Consider the following 26,331-nt stretch of genomic DNA (forward strand, 5'->3'; position numbering starts at 1 on the left):
GATAAACAATTACAGTTTTGCTTGAAAAATTGTATTTCATATTTTCATAGGTATATCATAGGAGCAAAATAGCTTTTGGATCCATATTCTGACTACTGGGAAGCACTAGTTACAGTCATATAGAAATATTTTTAAATGCAAAATGACTACAAAGCAAAGATGTGTCTAGTTGGGGCTGAGACAGAGAGGAGTTCATTGTCTTCCCAAGTCTCAACTGCCAAATGTGAACTTTATAGTGTACAAAGAAAGTAAAAAGCATTTTCCATTGCTCTCACAAAACTGCAGGCATTAGACCCCACACAACCCAGTTTATCATCTGGGCTTTTCTGTAGAGGGAAAAAGCAGAAACGTTCAAATTAATTTAGTGAGATGATCTTGCACACAAACACTGGTCCAAGTTCCTGCAAATGGAAACTGGTTGCCTGATAATTGGATACAGAATAGAGCTGTATCAAGGTTTAATAATGTATTTAAAATACAAAGTACAGAAATAAAAATTCTTTTCTTTTTTTCTGTTCCAGGTTCTCTGGGAGATGCTAACAAGGGAGGTCCCCTTTAAAGGCTTGGAAGGATTACAAGTAGCTTGGCTTGTAGTGGAAAAAAACGAGGTAAGACTACGTTTCTACATTCAGGTACATAGATCAGAAAACAGTATTGGGGTTTTGCAAAAGACTTTTTCATCTTCTTCAAATTGAAAGTAAGTTCACGCGTATGGAAAGATTAGCAGTAGGAGCTAACACAAAGGGTCAAAGTGATGTTATTCCTCATGAATGGACCCTTTACATCTAATTGTTGCAGCTTCACGTCGTGATGCTGTAGATCAAAAATTGTACAAGTACTGTACTAGTTTCTCAGTCTCAATTGTAAAACCTAGGGGTTTGTTCTTAGTGATGAAAGAAGCCATTGCGTCCAAGGTAGGGGAACAGTTTAACTCCATCTCCTGCGTTTAGGACATCTTTTTACTGGCCGGGAGTTGATATATCTGTAAGAGACCTTCAGCTACTTCAACTTAACTCTCCCAGCAGGAGTCACTATAGTACAAGAAACTGCCGCTTAGATGAAAATTTCAAAAATAAAAGAAGAAAAAATAGTTTTAAAAAAAGAGAGAAATTACAGTTTTGCCACCTACGTTCAACACTACATTGAAGATGAGCTCCTCACTGGTATCGGCAAGGCTGTGGCATAGCTGCAAGCCTCCTCATGCAGAGTCTTTCCATTTCAAAAGCACTTCAGTGGTGTAAACACCGTTTGTACAGTGTCCCCAGCCTCGCTTTTCTTCTTCTCACAAATTGAGGCTTTCAGTTAGTTGGACATGTGAGCGTATATCTGAACACATAGTCCCTTGATATCAAAGACAGTAACTACATTTAAAAAACATTTAAAGTTGTGACTGTACCACACACAGACAAGCATGGAAATCCTCCACAAAGATGAAACCTCCTCTATCTAGACACAGCGGAAGCTTGGGAAACATTACAATGGTGAGGCAGTGGCTGTACAATACAGCTTCCTATTATTCTACATAAACTGTTTCTCAAAATGCTTCAGAGTTAGAGGAGTTAGGTTTCCTCCTCGTAGTTTAATATTTTTTGTTGGTGGTTTTTTTTCCCCTCTATTTATATTTTTTTCTTCTATTTGAGGACTAGGTTAATTCCAGTGAGTGATACTGTGATATACCAATCAGTTGGAAATTCTACACTAACAGTGGAGATTATGAATGTGGTCTTCTACATTGTTTATCAGAGCAGGAGGCACAAAGAGGCTCTCCTGGTTTAGGAAAAGCCTCATACATCATTTTGAAGGACTGAACCAAAAAGACTTCCTGACACCAACAGTATTTCTTTGCTATGCCTACCAACGGTATTTCATTCCTATGCCTAACACATGCAGTTTTATGTAAGGGCTACAGTGTGGCACTGGGAACGTTGTAAAGAGATGTAGTCATACACTGAAAGATGTCAGAGGGTACAACACACATTTCTCTACAGTTTTCCAGAGCAAGGAACTGTGTAAAATACAGTATGAACAAAATGTGGACATGATGACTATTTTACTCATGGCTGAAGAAACCTCAGGGGTGACATTTTCAGAGCCAGCTGTTTGTCTGCCAGGTACCACTAGCCTGTTGCTACCATCTTCTTTGGAAGGGTGCCAGGGAGCTTAGAGGGCATTAACACTTGCTTACATGGTTTTTATTTTTTCTGGCCGTGACTTAGGGAACATGCCCAGCATAAGCCTTGTAAAAGTCAGCTTGTGCTACTTTTCTTCATAGTTTCTATCCCAAAGCAAGTGCGAGGGTCAGGTTCTGCTCTCAGTTCAGTCTGTTGACATGAATGGGGTTGCATGGTTCCAGTTCACAACAGAATTGAATCACCGTTGAGCTAGTCCTTTATTTTTTGCACTGCAAGGCTCTTGTTAAAATCAGTGTGGGACTGACGCCAAAGCGTAATTGCGTAGGGTGAAAAATCCCCCTTTGCAAAGCCCGAGCCCAACAAATGAAGTGAATTTTAGTGCTTCTGTACGGGTCTTTTTCAACTCTCTGCATAATTTCACAGTGTTGTTTTTTTTCTGATAGAGTTTCTATATAATTATATATATTTTTTAATCCAGAAAAGAAAAACATGAGAGTTCAGATTATGCTAGGCATGATCTCATAATAAGTTACCACTGAGAAATGTCATCTTTATTATAATATGACACTTTTGGAACCTGCTGCGTCTGTATTACATGACAGATAACGTTCTGCACAAGTGAGACACACATAAATGGTGATTGTAACTGATTTTTCCACCTCCTGGAACAGTGAGGGTTACAAGCAAATACTGTAGCAAGACTAGTCAGTGTATTTTTAGGCTAATGACTCAACCAGAGATCAAGCACCAGTACAGTTTGTTTATGCATTGTACAAATTTCTGTGTATTTCTTGCACAGAAAGCTTTGCACCTTAAGGTATTACATTATTTTAATAATCGTACTCCTGCAGTGCCCTGGCTGTGTGTCTCATGTTTCCAGTTTTCATAGTGTTCAAATGCTGGTGCAGCAGAATTTGTTAACTCTTACTTCGGCTGCTATGGCTTGTAAGGCTTTGCAGGTCACATTACAGTAATATAATGGTACAATTTGACATAACTTGCTCTGCTTTGCTTCTGAAATGCCAAGAGTAGGACAGATCAAAGGGCCTTCTTGGCAGGTTGGTCTGAACAGGACTGTAATGTCTGATTCTCACCTGTTACAGGACAGGGAACCTGTTTTCTGGCTTGACCCCTCTTATATTTGGACCCATTTTCACTGAGGACTGTTTTTTATGTACATTTTTTTTTTAATTTAGTATGAAACATTTTGAAGTCAGTTAACTGCCTTAGGGAGCGCAGAGGCATCTCCTTATATGTGTAATGTTGTTGGGATGCACGTTTAATCTCAACTGGAGAGGCTTTGGTATTGGGCTGTGTGTATACGAGAATGGATTTGCTTTTAGACTCCCCAGTGTGGAGGCAGAGTCTTTAAACTAAAAGTCCTCTAAGGCTGACTGAGGGAATCTTTTCATGGTTTAAAACTCTCAGGAAAGAAACCAAACAAGCTTCGAACTAATTCTCTGTGGTTAGCGGTCCTGGCTATAACTAGCATCTCCTTGTCCTCAGTCATCAGGAAATATTTATATGAGTTCACTGTGCTCTGTGAGTGCTCTCCGAGATCTGCATGTCCTCATTAATCCTTCTGACCACGGGCTCATGAAATGTCTCTTGGGTCATGTAGAGTTTCACTTAACTCTTTTTAACTCGCTTAATGTAATCTAGAGCTCAGCCATTTGTTACATCAAAAGTAGTATTGTACAGCTGGACCATCTGTGTGGGAGAAAGGAATTAAGGAGGCTGTACGTTACACCTATCTTGACAAGCATCTTGGAATACCATGCATTAACCTCCACAAACTATTAGCATTAAAAGTTGTTTGGCTTGTTTTCACATCCTTGTCACCAAGCTTTCTTAAGCAATTCCATTTGTGCATTTGTTCCATTCCTCCTTTATTGGTCTATTAATTAATTTGTACATCTTGCTAGTGTTAGTAGTTTTGATTTTTCTTTTTAATATGTCAATTCTTAGTTTTATATTGTGTTTAAAAGAAAGAAGACTGTGTTTTACTACTTTTAATTGCATTACTTTTATAGGAAATCTATTAGCAGCAGCTTAAAGGGAGATGCTTCCAATAACTGCTACATTCTCTCTCCTTTAGAGATTAACCATTCCAAGCAGTTGTCCCAGAAGTTTTGCAGAACTGATGCACCAATGTTGGGATGCTGATTCAAAGGTAATTTAATTTGGTTTTTATTTCTACACCACTACCACCTGCCTTGTTTGGCTAAGTGTTAGTGTTTCTCTGGGGGACAAGTCCCAGCTGACACCATTGCTGTATGCTAGTAGACACATTTCTTCACAAAGGCAGCTGAGACTGTCTTTAATGTGTTTACATATTTATACCAAAATGTCTCTCTCTCCCTTTTAATCAAGAGTTACTATGCTACTAATTTACCTGCCTACTAAAGATAAAGCCTGTAAATAGAGTGAGATGGCAAGAATGTAGACATTTTGGAGTGAGTTAAATTGTTCTTACCTATTTTCTTTCAGTAGTTAATAGTTAATCTTTCATGGATGTATGTGAGCATCACATGTGAAATACCTGTTTCAGGGTCCAGCTTTGATGACTTCCTTGTGTTGAAAACACGTAAAGAATAGGTTAATCCATAAAATGTGGGTAGGAATGGCAGCAACACACTAACGTTAAACCTTTCCTAATCTTTTCACTTAGGACTTTGAATGATGAGCTTTATAATTACTGTGTTGTAATAATATAGTAATAGAAATACTGTAATATACGGTTTAACTGTGAAAACAGAGTAAAAGTACAAGTTAGAGCCAAACCATTGCCACTATTAATCTGCCCCTATGAGAATAAACGAGAAGGGAAATTAAAGAGAGTGTTTACTCAGTGAAAGGTTTTGTAGATTGTGGGAGTTACCTTTAAATTGACCCTGCTACCAACCTGTTGTACATAAAACTGGCTGGAAAGAGCCTGTGGGCATACTGGCTTTATTACCAAGCATTAGCATCCTTTTCCTTTGCCTATGAAGGTAGTTGAGAGAGGGAAGGATAGGTAAGGAAAGGAAATTATGCTTTTTTTCTGAAGTCAAGACACCAGCAAGAACTTTGTTCATTTAAACTCAGAAGAAAGATAGCTACTATTTCAGAGAGACTACAATTAATCCCAAGTGCTTAGGTGCTATGAAGCTAGAATTTACCACCAGAGAGTAGCTATAGAAGAGCAATACGAGAAAGGAGATTTCCCTTCTTGGTTTCCTGGCTTTTTTTTAAGCAAGGAGATGGATCGGGAAGCCTGAGATCCGTCATCAGTGTGTGGTTTCCACATGAACACTCACTTAAATGCCATTGTGCCGTATCTCCCTCTTTGTCCTCTCCACAGAAGGGAGGGGAGAAAAATGCTTTGAATCTACAAGTAGACTGTTGTAAGTTCTAGGTCAGTAATTACCGAAGAGCACTTTCCAGTGGTAACTATGTATCTTTAATAACTACTCCCAAGCATCAGCATGGCTACTAAATACCACAGAATAAGAATTATTGGAGCTTCTTTTCTGTAATCGCAGCACATACTGGATCAGCTCGCTCTCTGGCTATATATAAGTGTCCAGAAGGCTGTTGTGGTTTTTCAAGGAGAGGGAGGGGAGGGATCTGCATGTTGTAAAAGAAGGATGCCCAGCCAGCAGGCTGAGTTCAGTCTGCGCAAGCAATTCACCTGGGTTTGGGCTGGTTCCTGGTAGTGTTGTTCCCAGAGGCATCTCTGATCTACGCAAAGAATGAATCTCAGGTTAAACGTTTGTTTTTTTTTCCAACAGTCTGCTCTTTGCTACTTTTTTCATGCAGCTTCTCTTCTCTTAAGCAATTATAAATGCTTTTTTCACATGACTGAAATGGAGTAAGCTCTGGTCACAGTTTGGGCATGTGACTGACTTATTCAGTCACGTGTTGGGAAAGGATCGCTACTTACAGCTCTCAAAATGCCTTGATAAAAGGCTGTGTGGCCTGCATGAGCCAAAAGATGGAGCACGCTCCTCTGAAATACTGCTCTGTGTAACGTTCCTTTTTCGCCAGGATTAGCTTTAGAAAATCAGCTCATCAATGCATGAACAAGTTACTGAAGGTCAAGTGGGGGTGAGCTTGAGGATGTCAGCTGCTCAAAAGCAATTGCTACTGTGCACGCTTTCAGCCCACAAAAAGCACGAGGTATCTTTGGGTTGCTTACCCCTGAGAAAAGAGGGATGTGCATTTGCTGGGGGGCTAAGGAATACACTTGGAGAGCTGCTGCAGAGCAGCTGGAGTGCCAGACACTGCTCACACTATAACTTCCTCATGGGAATAGACAGCTATTAACTTTGCTTTGAATTCTCAAGAATTTCTTCATACGTGGAGAAAAATGTCTGTAGCGCATTGCTCCACATGATATTTGTAATGGTAGTCTTCATAAAGTTTAAACTGTGCTAGTTGAAACAAACAGTCCCTAGTGGGTTCAAAGCATTTTACTAAAATGTTAATTAGCAATTATTTTAAATTAGTAATTATTAAAAACCAATATCTGTTTAAGAGACAATAAGTCTCTTAAATAACTACTTCCACATGTTAAAATCCCTGCCAAACAAGCTGCTTTTGCTTGGGTACTAGATAATTGTACAAACAAGGTTGCTCATCACTAATGCCTTTGTTTACTGGGGATACTTGCTTTTGAAACACAGGTGAGTGGTTCTTTCTCATTTCATCTGTTCCTTCAGTTTAATCCCCACTTTAACATTAAAGATATTTATAAATTACTGGATGTTTTAATGGAAATCAGAAACCTGGGAACAGAGAAGCAGCAAGAAAGGAAAGGCGTATGGATTAAATATCCTGGTTTTACGCAGATCTGTTTAGTAAGAAATACAGAGTGGAAGGAAATGGTGAAAACACTAGCCAGAATTATTTCTAGAGGGGCATATATTTTAAAGATTTTTGTATGAGACATCACAGATATAAAGGGAAACAATTTTCAAAGGCGACTCATGCTTTGATATTTTAAGAATCTCTTAGTAGGAATGACTTGAGATGCCTGAGTTTCTGGAAAGTGCTAGGCAGTCATCCACTGGAAATAAGACTTTTTGTAAAAAAAGCTTCTCAGCTTGGGCTCCCAGTTGCAACAATCACTTCTTGCCGGTTTTAACCAAGGCATCAGTCTGCACTTTACAGTACATTTATTAAATCTGAAATTATCCTTGTCTAGGGGTAAGAAACCAACAAAACCCACATGGCAGTGTAGGCTTCTGTCTTCATGTCAGCTTTGCCTCCAGGGAAAGCTGGTACCTGTAAATCTGGTACCTGTAAATCTGGCAGGGTAGCTGATAGCTGTTCGTAGAAATGGCACAGCCAGAGATGTACAAGCTTTGTTAGTACTGTGTGACCGTGCATTTGTTCCAGCTCTATTGCGCAACTCAACAGCTCCTTTGCCTGCAGTGTAGGACCCAGAGAGTGTATGTTGCTGCTCCTCCCAAATCAGTCGGTGTTTCCACTTGCCCTTGGTAAAAGCGCAGTTCTCTGTCATTATCCCCACTCAGGTTACTCCAGGCGGGCCTGATAGCAGTGTTGACTGTGCTCACTTAGTGTCAGCCCTGCCCTGTACTTCCCAGCGTATCCCTGAGAAAGAAGGACCAAGCAAAAGTGTTTTGTAAAAGAATCCCATATAAGCCATAAAATACTGTAATTAATGTAGCATGGGGATGTTTGCCCTTCATCTCTTCCTGAAAACAGAATTAGTTTAGTAAAGGCACATTACGCACCTACCAGTCCATTGGACAGTACTTCGCAGCAGCAGCATCCTGGTGTATTGGTGAGGAGCCACGATCTCCTGTCTGGCAGCTTCCTCACCATTTGGGATACTCTTGAATCGCCTCAACAGTTCATACTCAACTGGGGTGGTTACAAGAGATGCAGCTGTAGCACCAAGAGGGGTGTGAGGGCTGTTGGAAGGTTCTCTTCCCCAAAACTGCACCACAATTGCCTGTCCCGGTTGGTGCCAGTGATGAATTTTGTGCTCTGAACCCCATAGTGCAGCACAGTCCCTGGTCAGAGAGCTTCGTGCTCTTCCAGGGCGTGTTCAGAGGGTCTGCTCAGCTGTGCCAGGTCCAGCAGCATCATGTGTGTAGCGGGACGACTGCTGCCTCTCTCCGCTTCCCTCGTAAATGCAGGAGGACCCATTGGGCTTCCACATTGGGGTTAGATCAACAAGTGCAAGGGATGTGCTGCTGGATAGGCACCTGCTACCATGCTGCTCAGCATGCCCAGGTTGCTGCTCCGTGGACGCTGGGCTGGGGGCCAAACTGCAGAAGCAGATGGTGGCGGAGACAAGCACTGTCTGCTGCGAAGAAAATCTGCTCTGCATAGCTCATCCAACTGCCCTCTGCCTGAAATCATGGAGATGGACCAAAAAATGATAGACAAAGCCTCCAGCTACAGCCGAATAGTGCAGCGTTACAGTATAAGAGAGCTTGTCTTTTTTTTTTGTTATGCATTTGACACTTTTTCATGCTGTTTGACATTTAAAATAAAGAAATTGTCTTTCTTTTATAATGTGGAAATCACTTGGATCTTCCTGGGAGAGACACCTCAGCATTGTTCCTAATTGTTTTTGTGCTCCCAAATTAAAATGCACGTTTTAATTGCGGCATCTGTAATTTTAGCAGAAATGGTATAATTACAGGCACGATAGAGAGAGAATGTGCATCATCCCCTTATTATGTATCTACATTTTGTTTCAACCTTTTGTCTCAACCTTGTCTGGGGTCTGTCAAACAGACTAACAGAGTCAGCGTTCTTTCAAGAAACATTTAACTGTGGCTTTTTCAGTTTTCAGTTATTATCCTACTTCATAGATTCCTTTTGGGACTAAAGGGAAAGTAGAAAATACAGAGAAGTTTTAACTGCTGTCTGTGACTGTTGAGCGCAGTGGGTGCTGGATGGAGAGCCCAGGAACAGAAAGTTCAGTAAATGAGCCCAGGACAGAAGAGCACAGGCACTGCTGACATGAGCTCTGCTGCCAGGCGAGACACCCTCGTCTAGCCTCAATCTTCCCTTCTTCCCTGGCTGCTCCTGAGGTAGCTAAGGGAGAGGTCTTTCTGGAAAGTCTGTCCTTCTCTGAAAGAGGGGAATTGCAGTTTTTGATGGGCAGCTAAATAGCTTGTTCACATATTAAAGTTTGGGTTGCTACCTATAAAAGGCCATCAGTCTAATTACCAGTTGCTAATGGATCCAGCCTTCTCTTTTTGGCAGTATTTTCCTTTTTAGCTTGAGGAAAACTATTCTTTAGAATTAAGAATCTTCATGGTTATTGATGCTACTAATGTTGGTTTTGGTACTCAATAAGACCATTAAGGTTTTACTGGTAGATATGACAGACTAAGCTAAGGTTTGAGTCCTGCTAGTTCATGCGACTCTTCCCAAACTGACCTTTTCTTCAATGGGAAGAACAAAAAAACCCTCACAAATTGACAGTGCTCTTGTAGGATGCTGTGTTCAGAAGGCAGCATCCCCATTTCTGTTGCTTGCAGTCTTCTAGTTGAAAAATTCCTGCAAATAATTTTATATGCTAATAGTTGCATATGAATGCAAATGCTGTGTTTTGGTTGTGTTTTTTTATTTTTATTTTTTCTCTTCAGAAAAGGCCATCTTTCAAGCAGATCATTTCAATCCTGGAATCCATGTCAAATGACAGCAACCTTCCAGACCAGTGTAACTCATTCCTGCATAACAAGGCGGAGTGGAGGTAAGTTTCCTTCCTCCCAAGATGAAATAATGGGGTTTTTCCTTTGAAATGGTGTGAGTCCATATTCTTCAGAAAGACATCAGACTCTGGTGTATGGGTAGAAAATATCTGCGCTTGAGGTATTTTTAGAACATAACTTACCTTGTTGTTTTTCAGGAATGCCCAGAATGTTGTGAAACTTGTATTAGGAGCCAATACACTTAGCTGTACCCTGTACTTATTATTACACTGGTTTAGGTATCATGGTATTTATGGTTTTGTGATTCACATCTTAAAACCATTTATGCGTTTTCAGTCAATAACGTGAGGGCAAAACAACTCGGGTATATGTATGTTTGATGCAATTTTCATAGAAAGCGTATAAGCATATGTTTATACTTAAAAAGGTTAAAAGGCATACATTTTTGAATCATGACTCCATTTGTCTTCACTTGTATGTGTTCTGCCATTTTCTGTGCATTCTCTCCTTTATATTGCCTTTGTGTCTGCGCATTCATCATACGCCCAGGCCAGCCCTATTTCTGCATCATACGCCCAGGCCAGCCCTATTTCTGTGTAGTGCCTGACATTGCTTGAGTGTATGATTTTTACCTTTTGCCGATTGTAATATTTATTCATAAGCGATTATAAATGGATATGAGATTTGAGAAAATTTTATTACATCACACAGTTTTACAGTAAAAGTTTCAGCCTATTTCCTGTATGCGCCAAAACCTTTTTTTTTTTTTTTTTTTTTTTTTTAAAAAAAAAAATCCAACTGTCCCTGGAGATTATTTGTGAGTTAGATTGCTGCCTTGCGGTACATCCTTCTGTTTGGAAAAGAAAATTGAAAACAGATCTGCACAGGCAGAAGGATTTTGAGCAGACGATCGTGCCTCGGTCTATATTAAGCGGCGTTGGCCCCGCTCCAGGGAAGCTGGGAGCAGAGATAGGAAAAGATTCCCTGCCTGCACTCAGCGAGGGAATCGAAGGAAAAGTTGGAGCCGGGGGTTGGGGGGGGACATGGAAACGAGGCTCATCTCAAAACCAGCATCCCAAATTTCCTGCGCGGACTTCCAAGGAAAATCAAGACGTATAGTTTTAATCGGGCGAGTGGAAAAAGTGAGCTGGCAGTGGGAGGCTCAACAAACACCCCCCCCGCCCCGGTCACATGGAGGGAGTATAAATAGCCCGTCCCGGGGCCGGGACCTCTCCTGCCCTGACTCAGCACCGCGCCGGCGGCAGCACCGACGCTTCGGGCACCGGCGGCGGCGGCGGCGCGCCACCTCCTGGCGACAGCGGCGACCTGCGCCTCCCACCGGCACCGCGGGGACCGCTGCGGCCGGGGTGGCCTCTTGCGGAGGGGGCTGAGAGGTTCCCACCCTCCCCCCGGAGCAGCCCCTTTTGCCGTGCAGCGTTACCTCTTGCCGATACCCGGCTCTCAAATAGTTGTCATTGATTTTATCCGTGGTGTTGCTTTTACAATAGAGCAGGATGCTCTCTTGCCCCCCCCCCCCCCCCATCCATATTGGGACAAATGTCGGGTATTTCAAGTATAAAAACGCATTTCTTGGCCACCTCAAGAAGTATTTACTCAAACTCTGGACATCATACTGTGGTTTTGGTGGCAGACAGAATACAAAGAGGGTTGGAAGAAAAATATCGCCCAAGTGAGGGGTTTCTTATCCATTCCTGTATACTACCAACATTTATTTAAAAGATTAGCAAGTACTCAAATTCCTTTAGGAAAAGCAAATAACTACTTAAAGCTTGCCGATATAGCAGAATAAAAGCTGTGCTAGTTGACATGCGGTAACATTAAGCTTCTGTTCTTTTACTAAATTGACTCATTTCTTGCAAGGAGTGTGACTCAGGTAGCCCAAGTATTTCTTGCAAATTCTGTTCTGATTGCTCAGATGAGGAACGGCTAACAAGGTGTTAATGAAAAGCCATGTAGAAACAAAAAGTTCTTTGGCATTGTCAAGTCACGGGAAAACTTCTTACCATGGAGATTTGTGCTAAAGGTAAATTTGGCGTTATTTTTGGAAGAATAAATACCTTGGAGACAAGGAACTATAAGAGAGAAAATACAAATTCATGACGGAGCATGCTTTGCCTGAAAGGAAAGATGATTTCTGAATTAAGTTGAACTGAAACACAAAGTGCAGAAAGAACACAAATCGCGTGGGGACTTGCTCAGAAGCTGGGTAAGAGGGGCACTGTCTTACCTGAATTCTGGTAACGGCTGCCTTCCCTGATGTGGAAGCTATGTCTTTATGGAGACAGTCATGAAGGTTAAGCCAAATTAACAGGAAGTATGCAAAAAATATGCAATTTAAAGTAGATGAAAGACTTGTATGCATAAAGTGATCCCAAGGGATAAACTAAAACAGACTAAGACCATTTCTGAGAACAGTTGCACACAAGTTTAACGTTTTATATTCTGCGCTGAAAAATCTTTGCCTTTACTTATTGCTTTTTTTAATTGTATTTTTTTTTGTCACATAGTGATTTGCAAAGAGGTAGTTGGACCAGCAATAGGGAAGGAATGAGATACGTTACCATGAAATAGGCAATTTTAATGAAGCCTAGCTATCAGAGCCCTGGAGAAGAGTGGGCTTGGGAAAAGCGAAGGTTATGCTTGTTCTTTGAGGGGCCTCCAAATTAGTGACCCTGATACTGCAGTTTCACAGGGATACTGCTCTTATCAAAGCTCAGACAAGCTGGATTACACTTTTTTTTCCCCACTCTTAAAAAAAGGCAATGTGAGGTTCTTTTTGTATAGAGGCGTGCAAAAAATGCATCTGTAACAGTGAGTAACCAGTCTCCAACCTCTAACTGGCTGGTGTGAAAACTGAGAGTGGGCTGAGTCTATGCATGACTGACAGCGGTGATAAGATAAACGACACTGACCTATGTTTAATGTGGTCTTATTCGCAATATTTACTAGCCTTGATGTTTGTATCAATAATACATTTTAATCTGCCTGTTCTGTCATTTCCTTAAAGTAATTCAGTATTTTATTTCCTAATTGTTCTACCCTTCACATTTTTGTTATTTAATTGAATAGAGACACTGTCTTATGACTAAGTTGCACAGGTCTTCCTTATGTTTTAAGTTCATGTTCCGTGATCTCTTTGGAGCTCTTTCTCAAGTCACTTTTATTACAGTAGGAAAAAATTACTGTTGAAGTAATGATGTTCCAATTCAGTGAGACATCACATTTGTCTGCATTTAGTCATATATACTAACAGCATTACTCCTTCCACCCTCTTCCCACAAGCGACTGTTCTAATGATTAAAATACTCTATTAGTGATACTTATATTAGTGTATCAGTAGCAATTCAAGACATACAAACGAATGCCAGTCATTGTTTTTAATCTGTGACTGTTTATCGTTTATCGTTTCGAATAATACAGTATACATTCCTCAGTGTCACAGAATGAGATTATTCTAGAAAAGCCAGTACACTCAGACTGCAGAACTACAGAAGCAAACAAATCTACATGCCCTACCATGTATAATGTTTCAAGCTGCTTCATTTATGAAGTAAGACTCATTAACTGGGCAATGTACGGTAGCTTTCTCTTTAATTACACAGTTTTATTATACAGTGGCATTATTTTTCAGAATGCAACTGTTTTTGCAGACTGACCTTTTATTATAAGAGAAGTTTCTGTCTAATGAAGAGAGGTAATTACCACGCAAAATAGACTTTTGATGTATAGGAAGCTATTGTTACCAGGACTTTCATAGTGCAGAATGTTATTTGAAAGAGAACCTTAATTTACATATTTTAAAAATTACAGAGTTGCATATTAGTAGCAGTGATGCTAAGAGACAAACTAAGAAAAGCAGCACTTGCAACTATCCTCTCCCACAGTAGATCGCATAGTATATGTTGCACCTGACAGAAAGGATTTATGACAGGGAGATGAATGTTTGGAGTCACTTTCTGACCTTCTATCCAGAGCTTTTTAGTTTTGTTCCTTTATTAGGATGGATATTTGTTTCTTTATTAGGATGTGTGACCACTTTCTACCCACCACTGTGATCAGCCCTGACCTTTGCATGCCTAAATATGAATTTTGCTTGAAATCTGAAGCATAATCATTTTTGAATGAGAATTTTGCTTGAAATCTGAAGCATAATAATTGTGAGGGGCATTTGTTCTGACCACCACATCGAACAGCTCGCTCAGCGGGATTTAAGTGTGCTAAATGCCCTTGCCCCAGGTGGCTGATTTTTGCAGTAGAATTAAGCATGATGGTGGAGTTTGCTAGTTCTCCCAGCTCTGAATCCTTTCCCTGTACTTTGTAACCATTACTCTCTGACTGAAATGTCTTATTAAAAGAAGAAATCTATAAGATTTGGAACATTTAAATGATTTAATTTGCTTAAATAGGCTATGTGGGTATGCATTTTCCAACATTGAGAGCCTGAACTCCTTTAGGTTGATGCTGGAGAAGAGCTTAATCATTCCACACTAGGACAGGAGATTTACAGGAAGAAATACTTTCTTTTTTATTCCCCCTGCCCCAAACTAACTTTGTTAGTCCTTTTTGAAAACATCGAAGGAGCAGATTTTGTTTGTAGTATGGTTGTGAAGGGGAAAAGTTGTGAAAGTTTGAGCAGAAGATTTGGCATTGCAGAGTCTCGATAGCAACCTTCAGAGCTCTCTTTAGGATCTCTGTCTTCTTAGGAGCGTGCTCTCTCTAGGAGGAAAATGAAGCACTGTGATTGACTATTCCCACAATGCGAATAGGAAATGGTTGAAGTACTAGTCAGGACACAGGTGGCAGGCTGTTTACAGTCTCCCAAACAGTCATAGAAATGGTTTGTTAAATGCAAATGCAACCTCTGATACAAATAGGAGGTTTTTCTGTGGTTATCCCACAAGCAAAAAATGTGGCTGAATTTAGTGCCAAAATTCTTTTTCTGTACTTTCTAGTATTCACCCATGCATTTGGAGTGCAAAACTTTTTAAGCTCTTCTCCAAGAGCAGTTCAGTTCATGTGTCCGTCAGAAAGCATGTCAAAAGAAACCACTTTAAGGGATGATGTACATGCAATGCAACCCAATAAGGACGATATCTGAAGCTTCTTGGAGTGCTGCCTTCTCTTCCTGCCATTCTTATTATTCACGCCTTTGCATGTATGGTGAGAAGCAGAGAAAAGTACACCAAATTCTCTTATTAACTGTCCCTAAATTGAGAAGCTTGTATTTGTAACCATTTACAGGGTTGGGTCATATCATGGTTTATGTTCTTGCTCTTACATCTTCCCCTAGAGAAACAGGAAGGTAGGTGGGAAGGACAGCCCACTGCTGCTCCTGTGTATTTTGAGTATAAGTCCAAATAATATTTATAGCCAAGTTATAAACCCAGGCAAAAGGGCTTCTTAGACTGCCGTTCTTAATTGACCAGTTCTTAATGCGGTTTCTTTATGGATAAGATTGTATTTCATGATGTTGTGAGAAAGACAGCATTTTTAAAGTTTTTAAAATGTTATTATATGGCATTTTACTCTTTTAAATGTTGTTTTTCTTCAACTGAAGGTATTATGGTTATTCTCAAGTATAAACATTGCCAGTTGTTCCAAAAGCTCTGAAAGGCTTTGCATTTGGTAATTAAATGAACTGCTTGAGTTAGTATTGTACTTTTCAGCCTTTCACATTTAATTAACATTCAAGTGGGAATTATGAACAATTTATATCTGTCAGGAAAAGACAAGACGTAACAAATTGTCTCTGTGCAGATGTGAAATTGAGGCAACCTTAGAGAGACTAAAGAAACTGGAGCGTGATCTGAGCTTTAAAGAGCAGGAACTAAAGGAACGGGAGCGACGTTTGAGGATGTGGGAGCAGAAGCTAACCGAACAGTCCAATACTCCTGTAAGTAGACAATAATTCAACCTTTCATCTTTCTTCAGAAAGTATTTGGAGCTTTGTCTGTGTAAATCTAAAGACACAACAAGGAAATAGTGCCCCTGTTATCTTTAGTTGTTCCTTTGGGCCAGTTAAAGTCTATTTTATTAATCACTGCAAATAACTATCCTGTTTTTAAAAAATTTCATCCAATACGTTAGATATCGAATATTGCTGATAGTTCATATTGTGCCATGGGCACTTAAGTAGTTTCACAGTGATTTAATTACAGTTCTCAGCTTTAAAGGTTGATTGCATGCAATAAATTCATTTTTCACCTAGAAAGTTGTTGACTTTAATGGATGCAGGATTTGTTCTTAAATGTAAGAATCATTTGTTTCTTGCAGAAGAAGGCTTGAGAAACCTATGTAGATTTTTTTTTTTTTTTATTCTGTTCTTTTTCTTTGAGAAGAAGCAAATTGCCATCCTGTGGGAAAAGGGGTCAAAATTTGAAGAGCTAATTTAGGGCTTTGTTCATACTTATAGTTAACACACTTGTGCTGGCCAGTTATTATCTGTTAGGATCGCCACATTTCTATTAATAAATTGAAGAAAAAAACTTCTTTGGATTATCTTGAATTTGTTAACGAAATATGCTCTTGACTACTGATTGGCAGAGGGAGGACCACAGGGTTAGTGCATGGCTAGACATATCACAACAGAATTCTTGTTAAGAAAAATACTTACATTACCTGCTTGTTTTTAAAGCACTAGCCAAAACAAATACCAAATTGAGATTGCAGTAGCATATGATTTTCTTATGCACAATTTTATGCTACTTACAACCTTGATTCCAGCCATACCCATTTATGTACAACTTGTTTTTAAGGCATAGCTTATTGCTATTGTTTGAATTAAGTTGCATTCATGTTCCAGCTGTGAACATGCAGTAATGCAGTAATGAAGTAATGAAATCGTGAAGAATGAATGTTTTCTTATGTGCAGATACTGTATGTTCTCAGTAGATATCTGTATGCCTGCTTTAACACTTGCAAACTTCCAGTAACTGAGCTGTGGGCCATCATCTATCCTGAGCACAGCATGAGACACAACCTTAATGAGCAAATCTTTTCACGAGCAAGACCCTAGGGTTTTTTATGCTGTACTTGCTTATGACTTCTACTTTTCACTTAGAGCTGGCATTGCTGGAAGAATAAAGCATTGTGCTAAGGCCTATTGTGCTAAGCATGAACTGTCTTTCTGCATAACATTAACCCAACTCTCCTATTGCATTTAAATGCAATTTCTTCTAATAGGGAAATATAGATTTGTTTTTTCCGTAGATCTTTAGTAAACCGTTACACAGAACGGCTTTAAAAAATGCCCTTTTGTTGGAAAGAAGTGACATACAGGCGAAAATTGGCTTGTTCAAGAAGGATTGTTTTTTTCATAGCAAGTGAAGTTCTACAAGGTACTGGTTATGAATATAACTATGTTTTAAATTCAGAGCTGAAAACCATTTGCAAAATATCCCTGGGCGTTCTGTTTGCAAGCTCTAATCCTCAGAGTCAAGTGTCTCCCTCCCTCCCGTGGTTCAGGGTATATCTGCTCAGCAGTGTCAAACTGGAGGATTGCAACTGGGAGATGCACTGCTCGATTTTAAGCTACCTTGGCTATAAAAAGTGTTAAATATATGGCAACCAGAGCTAGTAACACAGCTTAGGGTGCCCACTAGCCTTATACCTGGTTCTTAACCAACACCGGGCCTTGTGTCTTAGCTGGTACTGTCATCCCTGCTCTACACTCTGCAGTCAGTTCCTCATTTTGCTCTGCAGCAGAGGCCAGCAGATACTTTGAAAGTGGTGTGCAGGAGGAGAAACTCAGACCAAGTGAAAGGATAACAGGGAAGCTGTCTCTGCCACTTGTTTCTCCAGTGTTGTAGGGTTGGTAGAAGCTTCATCCTGCATGGTAGGTAGCTATGAGTGGCAGGCTGCTCCTACTCCAAAGAATAAAGTGTAGCTTTACACACATCAGTATGAGACAAGGATGAGGCCAATCTTTAGTAAACACTTCTATGAATGTAGTGTTTCTCCCTGCTCTTGTTTTGACCCTGTTGCTGCTGTCTTATACAACAGACACCTTTGAGTCTGATCTCTGCAAATTCCCTTTGTTCAGATCTCCAAGAGCATCTTGCACAAGGGAATCTGGAGCCTTTTGGAGGAGTAAAATATATCCACAGCTGTAGTGAAATGGGACACTTTTCAAAGAGGACCTGACTTTAAGAAAGGAGTGTTTGTAGCTAAGCTGAAGCTCGTATTTAGAGCAAGACAGTGAGAAAGACATGAAATCCAGATATTTATCTGTGGTGCCATGCACCTGCAGGTCATCATTTAAGAACAGTGGCTTGTACGCAGATTGGGGATCTCAGCCATCTGTAGAAATCTCTTTATGATTGTTGTTGCGTGCAATGCAACACCAAAGGCAGGTGCTGTCACAAAGGTTCTGTCCTAAGTTCTCCAGATAATGAGATCGCAACATATGTAGGAAGTAAGGTGATTATAACTCACAAAATGAGCCACAGTTATGGCCCATTTGCAGCTTACCCTCTGCCAGGCATTGTACAAACACTGACCCAGAAACGTGTTTTAGGGGAAAGCTGTTTTGCAATTTTGTTGATTTTTTTTTTTTTTTTTTTTTTTTTTTTGGTAGGGAATTCTTCCCATATGTCAGGGGATGCTTGTCCATGCATCTGAAGTGACTAAACTCCAGTAGTTGATGGAAGACCTGCCCGGCACTGAATCATGTGCTGGGCCTCTCGTTTCTGTGACACAATCCTTCTCTTTCTCAGTAGGAGCTTTTGGTGCCCTTGATCGGAGTAGTGCTCTGGTGATGGTGTAATTGTTTTTTCCTGTACAGCCAGATGTACAGAAGCTTAGCTGCAGGTTCTTCTGTCACTTAACAACTGGACACACAAAGAGTATTTAGGGCACCTTCTCCCGAACTAGTATAACTTTAATTTTGTTTCTTAAACCATGATCACTAACTTTTGTTAACCACAACACAAATAGAAAACCTATATAAGCAGGGAAAACTCAAGAGGAACAAAAGACATATATTGTCCTTTTTAATGACAGCCAATTTGTCAATGGAAGTGGCTTTGCCAAGAAATGGGCACTCTTTGAGCAGCCTGGCCACGAAGCCTCCTGTGGTACAGACCTGGGCATCACTATAATCAGCTCTAAAACCTGTTGTGACCAACTGCCGTTGACTCTTCAGCCAGTATTCTGATCAGGTTAAAAAAGATGTGGAAAACCATGAGCTTTGGGCAGGTTGTTTTGCAAACAGCTTTGGAAAGAAAAGCCAGTTCACGTGTCCACACATAGCTCCTATGCTGTTGCTTTAGTAGGTATTTTAATTTGGGATGAAACTCCTGAGTTTTTACTCCCTGTGGAGAACAGGCAAGCGTGTCACAGAGGTTACTAGCCTGGCCACTCTGAAGAAGCGTTAATCATTATTTAGCTGGGGAGGGCACGTTTCATTTGTTATTACAGACAGACTGGGTCAGGAAAATGGCAGTCTCTGTAGGTGAAGATTAAATCAGTAGGGATTTAATATGAGGTACAACCAAATGGCAGATATCTATTGATATCACTAAAAAAAAAAAAAAAAAAAAAAAAAAAAGAAAGAAAAGGCAAGCAAGCTGAAGAAGCTGACCAGCTGACCAAACAGGCCCTCTTCCCCTGCCTGCTCCTCCCTGGGACAGCTTCCTGAAGCAAGGTGCTGGTGCGGGCTGGAGGCCAGTTCCTGTGTCCTTTACACTGGTGAGAGGCTCGTTTCCGATTGCGGCTGTCGCAGGGTGACCCCTTCCTCTCCTTTTGAGCGTACGCTCAAAGCCAGTCTTTGCATAAATAATACTGCTGCTGTTGTTTCTGATATTTAGAGGGCTGCTACTTCTGCACCAAACTTTGGGAGCTTGTTTGAGTTCTCTGATCTTAATGTGATTTATTCTTCAATCCTGAAAGGTTCAATTAAGCAACTCATTCAAACTTCTGTTGTAGCCGCATTGCCCTGGGCGCCAGTCCACCTGGCTGGGAAATGTCACGTTCTGTTTTACACTGTACAAAATGAAGGATTGAAGAGTTCGAACCTTCTTTTGTCATGAAAGCTCTGCTACCTGTGGTTCTTGCCATGCGACTCAGTGATTTTGCACTTTTGTTTAAGAACAATGACCCCAGAATGAAGCTGTCTGGTTAAATGAATTCTCTGTGTTTAGATTCACTAATCGTTGTGCTTTCTGTTGATTGCCGACTAATCTGGTGGTGTCTTTTTCCTCAATTTTTAAATTGGTTCTAACTTTCACTTTTGCTCTGTCCTTTCCTTCTTTGAATAGTTTTTCTTACCTCTTGCTGCAAGAATGTCTGAGGAGTCTTACTTTGAATCTAAAACAGAGGAGTCAAACAGTGCAGAGATGTCATGTCAGATCACAGCAACAAGTAACGGGGAGGTAGCTGGCATGAACCAAAGTCTGAAGGCCTTGATGATGACGGGCTTTGGGGATATCTTCTCTCTGAACCAAGCAGGATCTGTCCTGCATTCTGGAATGCAGATAAACATGCAAGCCAAAAAGAATTCTTCTAAAACCACCTCTATGAGAAAAGGAAAGAAAATCAACATGGCTTTGGGTTTCAGTGAATTCGACTGGTCAGATGACGATGATGATGATTATTTTGATGACACAGATGATAGCAGCGAATGAAGTCAGTTATAGAATTAACCCTGAAATCGGTTTTAGCAAAGCAAAACAATAAAGTTTTAGAACAAGAATCCTGTCAGTTTGGTCTGTTTAAATCCTGTAAAAGAAAAAAAAAAAAAAGGACATTTTCCAGGCTGAGCATGTTTGTGTGTAGAAAGACATGTTGCTTTTGTTTAGATTGTGCTGACTTATTTCTGCTTTGATGAAATTTGGAACTAAACTTTCCAAACTAATTGAGATTATTATTTTAAGAACCGTGATTATATCTATAATTCTTGATGCCTGATTACAGAAACTATGGCTTGATAAACTTAAGATCTGAAAACATTGGGGAAAACTTCAATGCCTTTAATGCCATTAATGTACTTCAAATTTTTCTTTTGTGTTTTTTGTAATTTCACTTACCCCTTTAATTGTCAATCATATGAATATACTTGTACTTCCAGATTTGCTATTCTCTACAATCCATTCTTTCTTGCTGTTGCAGTGAAGGGGTTTGCTGTGTTTCTAATTTAAAGCCTTTTTCAAGGCGGCATTGTGGGAAGTCACAAATGGGTTTCTAGGAAGAGAGCAGCTTGGTTGAGGGGTTAGTTAAATACACAGTTTAAAAATTAAATAGCAGCAGAATCCAGATAAACCCTGTTAGTAGATGATTTTTTTTTTCCCCTCACGTGTATGTGCATGTGTATATAATTCACTTTAGCAAAGCAAACTGCAGTCTGCATCTATTATCAGATATGGTCATCTAGAAGCTAATTTTTAGTTATGTTGATGTAAATCCAGGAAGCCTTATTAACGTTGGACTTATTCTTGCACCCGAGAGTAAAAATTGGTGTTAGTAAATTTTGATTTGGTTGCATCTCCTAAACTGGGTGTGTTACCCTTATGAAAGGACAAAGAGAAGCCACAAGGACGTTTCAACTTGGGCCCTACTACTGTGGCTTATGTGAAATTCTCCGTGATGGTGGGAACGTGAGGAATATTTACTAGTCTCCACGTACCTGTTTTTTGCAGCTAAATCACTTTTAAAGTATTGCCACTGCTGTTACGACTTACCATAAAACTCAGTGTGTAACAATCTGCTGCAATAATTGCCTGCCAGGCACTTATGTTGAGAGCAGCAAGTACGTTTTTCCTGATGACCCCTTTAGTGGTGATGCAGAAGGAGGGAGGGAAAACGGTGCTAACACAAATGCAGGTTAGAAAGGAAGATGATGTAAAATATTTGCCCAAGGAAGAAGGGCAGCATTTCAAAAGAAAAACGTTACTGTCTAGTTCAGCTGTAGTGGGAATAAGCCATCAAAATTCCATTCTCAATTACTGGAGGGGTTTCTTTTATGAAAACTTCTGTTTTTGAGTGGCTTCTTTAATTATAGGCTTGCCTGTTACACAGCTCTAACCTACATATTATGGTGAGTGTTTTTGTAGATAGCTTAGAGAAAAATGGATACATTAGATAACAGCAGGCCTGAAATCATTACATGTTCGCTCAAGAAAAGAGAAAGTTCTTTGAAGGAGTTTTTCTAGAGTGACGAGTGGGCACCTCTTTGGGTTGTGAGAGAGAATTGTTTTATCCTTAAGCATCAGCACTCCACTCAGTTTACACAGGGTTAGACCTTCCAAGATGCTTAATTTCTGTAGGATGTGGTTCCACATTCCAACTTCTTCCTAACAGTTGCAAATCCATTGGCTTGAAGTTAACCTTTTTGTATCAGGAAGCTTTTTCTCATTACAAAAATGTAATTTAAAGGATGTAATAAGTTTATGGAGTATCTCAAGGAGAAACTTGCTCCTTCGGCACAGGTAGAGATGGCTTCTTAGGTCCATCAAAGCAACCTGATTTTAGAGAGAAAAAGGGACATTGAAGGGCAAATAATTAAATGGAAATAAGAGCAAATAGGCTGTTTCCAGTGCAGATTTGTACTATTTTTGTAAGTCTACGTCTGCTAACGCCCACAGCAATGACACTATTTTTGTAACTTCCACTTTGCACCCAGGAAAATTTGATGGATTTGTGTAATCTAATGTTGTGTAATCTAATATGTGCACTTTAGATTTTAAGATGTGTGTCATTGTGCATAAATTACTGTACCACATAAGCAGTGTAGGGTTGTACAGCTTTAACTCAAAATGAAATTTGGTTCAGTACATTTAGTATTCAAAAAAAAAAACCAAAAAATATGTCCGTAACATTAATGTTTTGCACTTTTTTAGCATCTGACAATCTTGGAGCATTTCATGCATGTTTGTATTTGCAGGGATTTTAACTCAATTTGTAAATGTACTCCATCTTTACAGAAGTAAAAATAATTTTTAAGTAGTATGACACAGGGTTTCGTAGTTGCAAAATCACAAGATTTAAGTCTGTCTTCCGAGTTTTGTACTTACCCATGCGTGTAACTTATTTCAGCAAAATATCATCAGAATTTTTAGCATGCTCATAGGAACTTCAACTATATACTTAGTTCCAGTATTTTTCAAGGAAACAAACACCAATTTATTTTTCCCTTCCCTTTTCTGTCCCCATACATTATTTGTTAAAGCAAATTAAGCTACATTAAGGAAAAATGTAAACTGTTGTAAAACTTACCTGTGTGTTCAAAGTAGCAAAGGTCTCTGAATTGTGGAGAAAGTGATAACATGACAAACTCTTCTGATGCAGTTCCCTTGAGACAGTGTTATGCTTAGGTTATTAGCTATGCTTATTAAAAAAAAAAAAAAAGGTATTGATTGCATTTTTACTTTCCTGTGATGACTTTCATACCAAATGTCTCCAGTTCACAAGCCAAAAATCATATGTGAGAATCAAGCTGTGTTGTTTCTGCCTTTGATGTGCTTCTCACTAGATAAAGGTTTTGAAAGTGGCTCTGGTGGGCAGGTATGTTGGTTGGAGGAGGTCAGAGTCTTCCATCTTCTACACCTGATTTTGCTCTGCAGTGCAACCCAGTCTGTTTTCTACCTGTATCATCACCAGGGTATCTAGATCTCCACAACAATCCACAGCCACATAGTGTGTCAGCTTATGAAGGCATTAATCAAACCCAGAAGGTGTTTCTCTGGCTGCTCTGGGCTGTGGGCAAAGCCACGAAATGCCTTCCCATGCCTCGTACACCTCTCAGCACACTAGTCCCCACCAGGCCTTTTGGGATCCCAATTTTCTCTACTTTACATAATGCCCTGGAAGTATCTGCAGTAAAATTATATTGCTGAATTTGACAGAGGAAAAAGATAAGAACCAGGCCTGAACTTCTCATTTTTACCGGGCTGTTGTATTGCCAACATTGATTCAGATGGGTAAATGGCTCAAGAGAAGAATGGTGAGGATCAGCTTTTGGCTTGCTTAAAGATACAGCGTGAGCTGGGACCAAAACAGGATGCCCAATTCCATTTCTTTTCCTTTGGCAGTGAAGAAAAAAATGGACAGGGGATTTAATGGAGTAAAACTTTTGATCTAGTCATTTTTTTAATGTCACGCCACTAATTCCTTGGAGTAGCAAGTGTCCTAAGGTACGGTGTGTAGGTGTGCTGCATCCCCAGCCAAGTTGCGTGCTGCCTGGCGTAGAGTTTGTGCCCTCTAGATGGGAAGGGCTTCCAGGACGTGAGGTCCGGAGCAGCTTCTTGTTACAGTCATGTTCTTGACTTGTCATTTGTTTATTGTTCCAGCGGTTTTGTTAGATGTTGGTTCGCTTTCCTTCTGGGTTTTAAAGTGATTATTCTGAGTTAAGTATTTGATGCAATAAAGATTTATATTGCTCTCAGCAGTAGCAGTAAATCTATAGCATGCATATAGCTGTTACGCCTTCAGCAGCGTTACTGTGTGTCTTTAGTACTGTAGTTCCTTTTTCTGTAATCAGGCAGCTTTTACAGGTTTTTAATAAGACCTCTAACTTGACAGAGGTTTTAACTACAGTCCTAGGTAGAACATTCAGGTAGAAAAATAAGTTTCATTTAGTAATTTTCACAGCCCTTAAAATGCACTGGTAGGAATCTGGAGGAGAGACCTTTCCCTTTTCCCCCAGACTTCGACTTAGTGTACACTGTAAAATCTGCACAGAGATTTCTGATGTGTGAAGATTTAAGTTTAAAACTGTAGAACCAGCAGCCTTCTTTAAACATTTTATATTGTGTGCTAAATATTCATATGCTTTTTAAAGTCAGATATAGTCCACTGCATTTCTTGCTTTTGCACTACTGAAAAAGTTTTGTACTGAATACTAGGAGTCAATGCTACTTACGCTTCCCAAGTGTGAACCGGTGAAATTTGAATAGAAAATATTTTCACGGTGTTAGAAAACTTCAGTCTCCCTTCTGAAAAAAACAATGCTGAGCGCAACGCCTGTGCCAAAACTCTTCTGCTGTAAACTGAGTATATCATTTGTGTGGAACATGTGATGTTACACTTCTGTGTGGTAAAACCTTGCAGCGTCAGTTATTCTCTTTATTGCACTTGACATATGATGTCTTGTTTTACTCACACTGTGGATTTGATTTTTCCAGTGTAAAACCAAAGCAAACAAACAAAAAGTCATGCAATGTATTCAATTTCCTCAATTGGTGTCATAAACTTTCTTTTGATGTGAACTTTTCCTTTGCTTCTCTTTGTTCCAAACTTCTATTTTGCAATAAACATTTTGACAGTAAATTTTATGCATCTGTGTCCCTGTGTAAAATGCTAGTGTTTCAAGAGGTTCCTTATTGTCTGCTGGTTTAAGTCACTTTTTGCATTACTCACTTTGTGACATTTCTCCTTTATTCTCCCATCTTCAAAAAAACAAACAAAAAAGTATTTAAATAATACAGAACGTATTCTGCCAGTGGTTATATTTAAACATGGGAAAAGCTGAAAAAAATCCATTGTGCAACTAAAAATGCAGTATTGGACTTCTGCAGTAAATGATTTGCTTGTACAAATTATTGTACCAGGCTCCTTCTGCAGCACCAGCCGCTTTGACTATAAGTATCTACGGAAGGCACCATCCTCTGCCTTCCTAAGGATGTTTACGATTGCCATGTGCCCTCCCTTGTGCTCAGGTGTTGTCCCCAGCACTACTTTTGTCCCACAGCATCCTGCCCAGGCTGTGGGTAACTATTAGCATAGGGAATGTCTGACTTAAGAGGAGGTCGGTTGAGAATATTGGCTGGAAGTACGGCGTAGTACAGAGAAAAAGTCAGGAAGGTCTCTTTTTCTCTGGCAGACACATCTTCCCATCTGCCACTTCACCCTAATGCCTTTGGCTCTGTCCCTTTTGGGGAAGCAGTGGGCAAAGGGGTGGGTTTGAGGGTCTGCTAGGTCCTCCTCACAGAGGTGGAATCAGCTGGTCTCATGGATGGTTTGTGCCCAGCAGGGTTTGGCTGAGATGGTGGAGTAGGAGGAGGAAGGTCTGAAGAGTCTTCAAAGTGGGGTGGGCAGCAAAAAGTCGTAGATATGGAGGCAGAAGTCAAAGTGTGTTGGGCAGTCACAAGACCTTCAATGGGGGTTTCACAGGGATCCTGCAAAGGCTGAAGGTTGTGGGTGGACCCTAGTCTTGTGCCTGGAGAGCCAGGGAAGTGCTCAGGCTGGTACATAGCAGGCAACTCTGCTCTGTGGCTCGGTGTTCAAGTGGACACAGGCAAGGCTGAGTGCCTGCCGGGGGGACCATGCTTGGCCTGGGTGGGGGCTGGAGAGCTCATGGGTGAGTAGAGCTCTCTGGAGGAGGTCACAAAGCCTTGGAGGCTGGTGGGTAACCGAGCTGAGTCTCTCTTGAGTCAATGTTATGTACATCGAGTAAGTTCGCAACTCCATCACGGTATTGAGCCTGTGGGAGACACTGACAGTCGAAATACATATGTACCAATTAACATTAACCCTTTAGCAGGATAAAAATGCCAAGAAGGTGA

General features: G+C 40.3%; 1 protein-coding gene across 1 annotated transcript in view; it reads left to right on the forward strand.

Annotated features, from left to right (window-relative positions):
• The window catches only part of MAP3K20 (mitogen-activated protein kinase kinase kinase 20), a 69,085-nt gene extending 43,989 nt beyond the window's left edge, over positions 1-25,096 (forward strand). Inside the window, exons 8-12 of the mRNA XM_082483360.1 lie at positions 522-608; positions 4,231-4,305; positions 9,749-9,855; positions 15,593-15,728; positions 20,092-25,096. Of these exons, the coding sequence (XP_082339486.1) occupies positions 522-608; positions 4,231-4,305; positions 9,749-9,855; positions 15,593-15,728; positions 20,092-20,457 (771 nt within the window). The 3' untranslated portion in view covers positions 20,458-25,096. The remainder of the gene's footprint in view (positions 1-521; positions 609-4,230; positions 4,306-9,748; positions 9,856-15,592; positions 15,729-20,091) is intronic.
• The last annotated feature ends 1,235 nt before the right edge of the window (positions 25,097-26,331 follow it).

The sequence above is a fragment of the Vanellus vanellus genome (genome assembly GCF_965231255.1).
Source record: "Vanellus vanellus genome assembly, chromosome: 5".
Taxonomy (NCBI): domain Eukaryota; kingdom Metazoa; phylum Chordata; class Aves; order Charadriiformes; family Charadriidae; genus Vanellus; species Vanellus vanellus.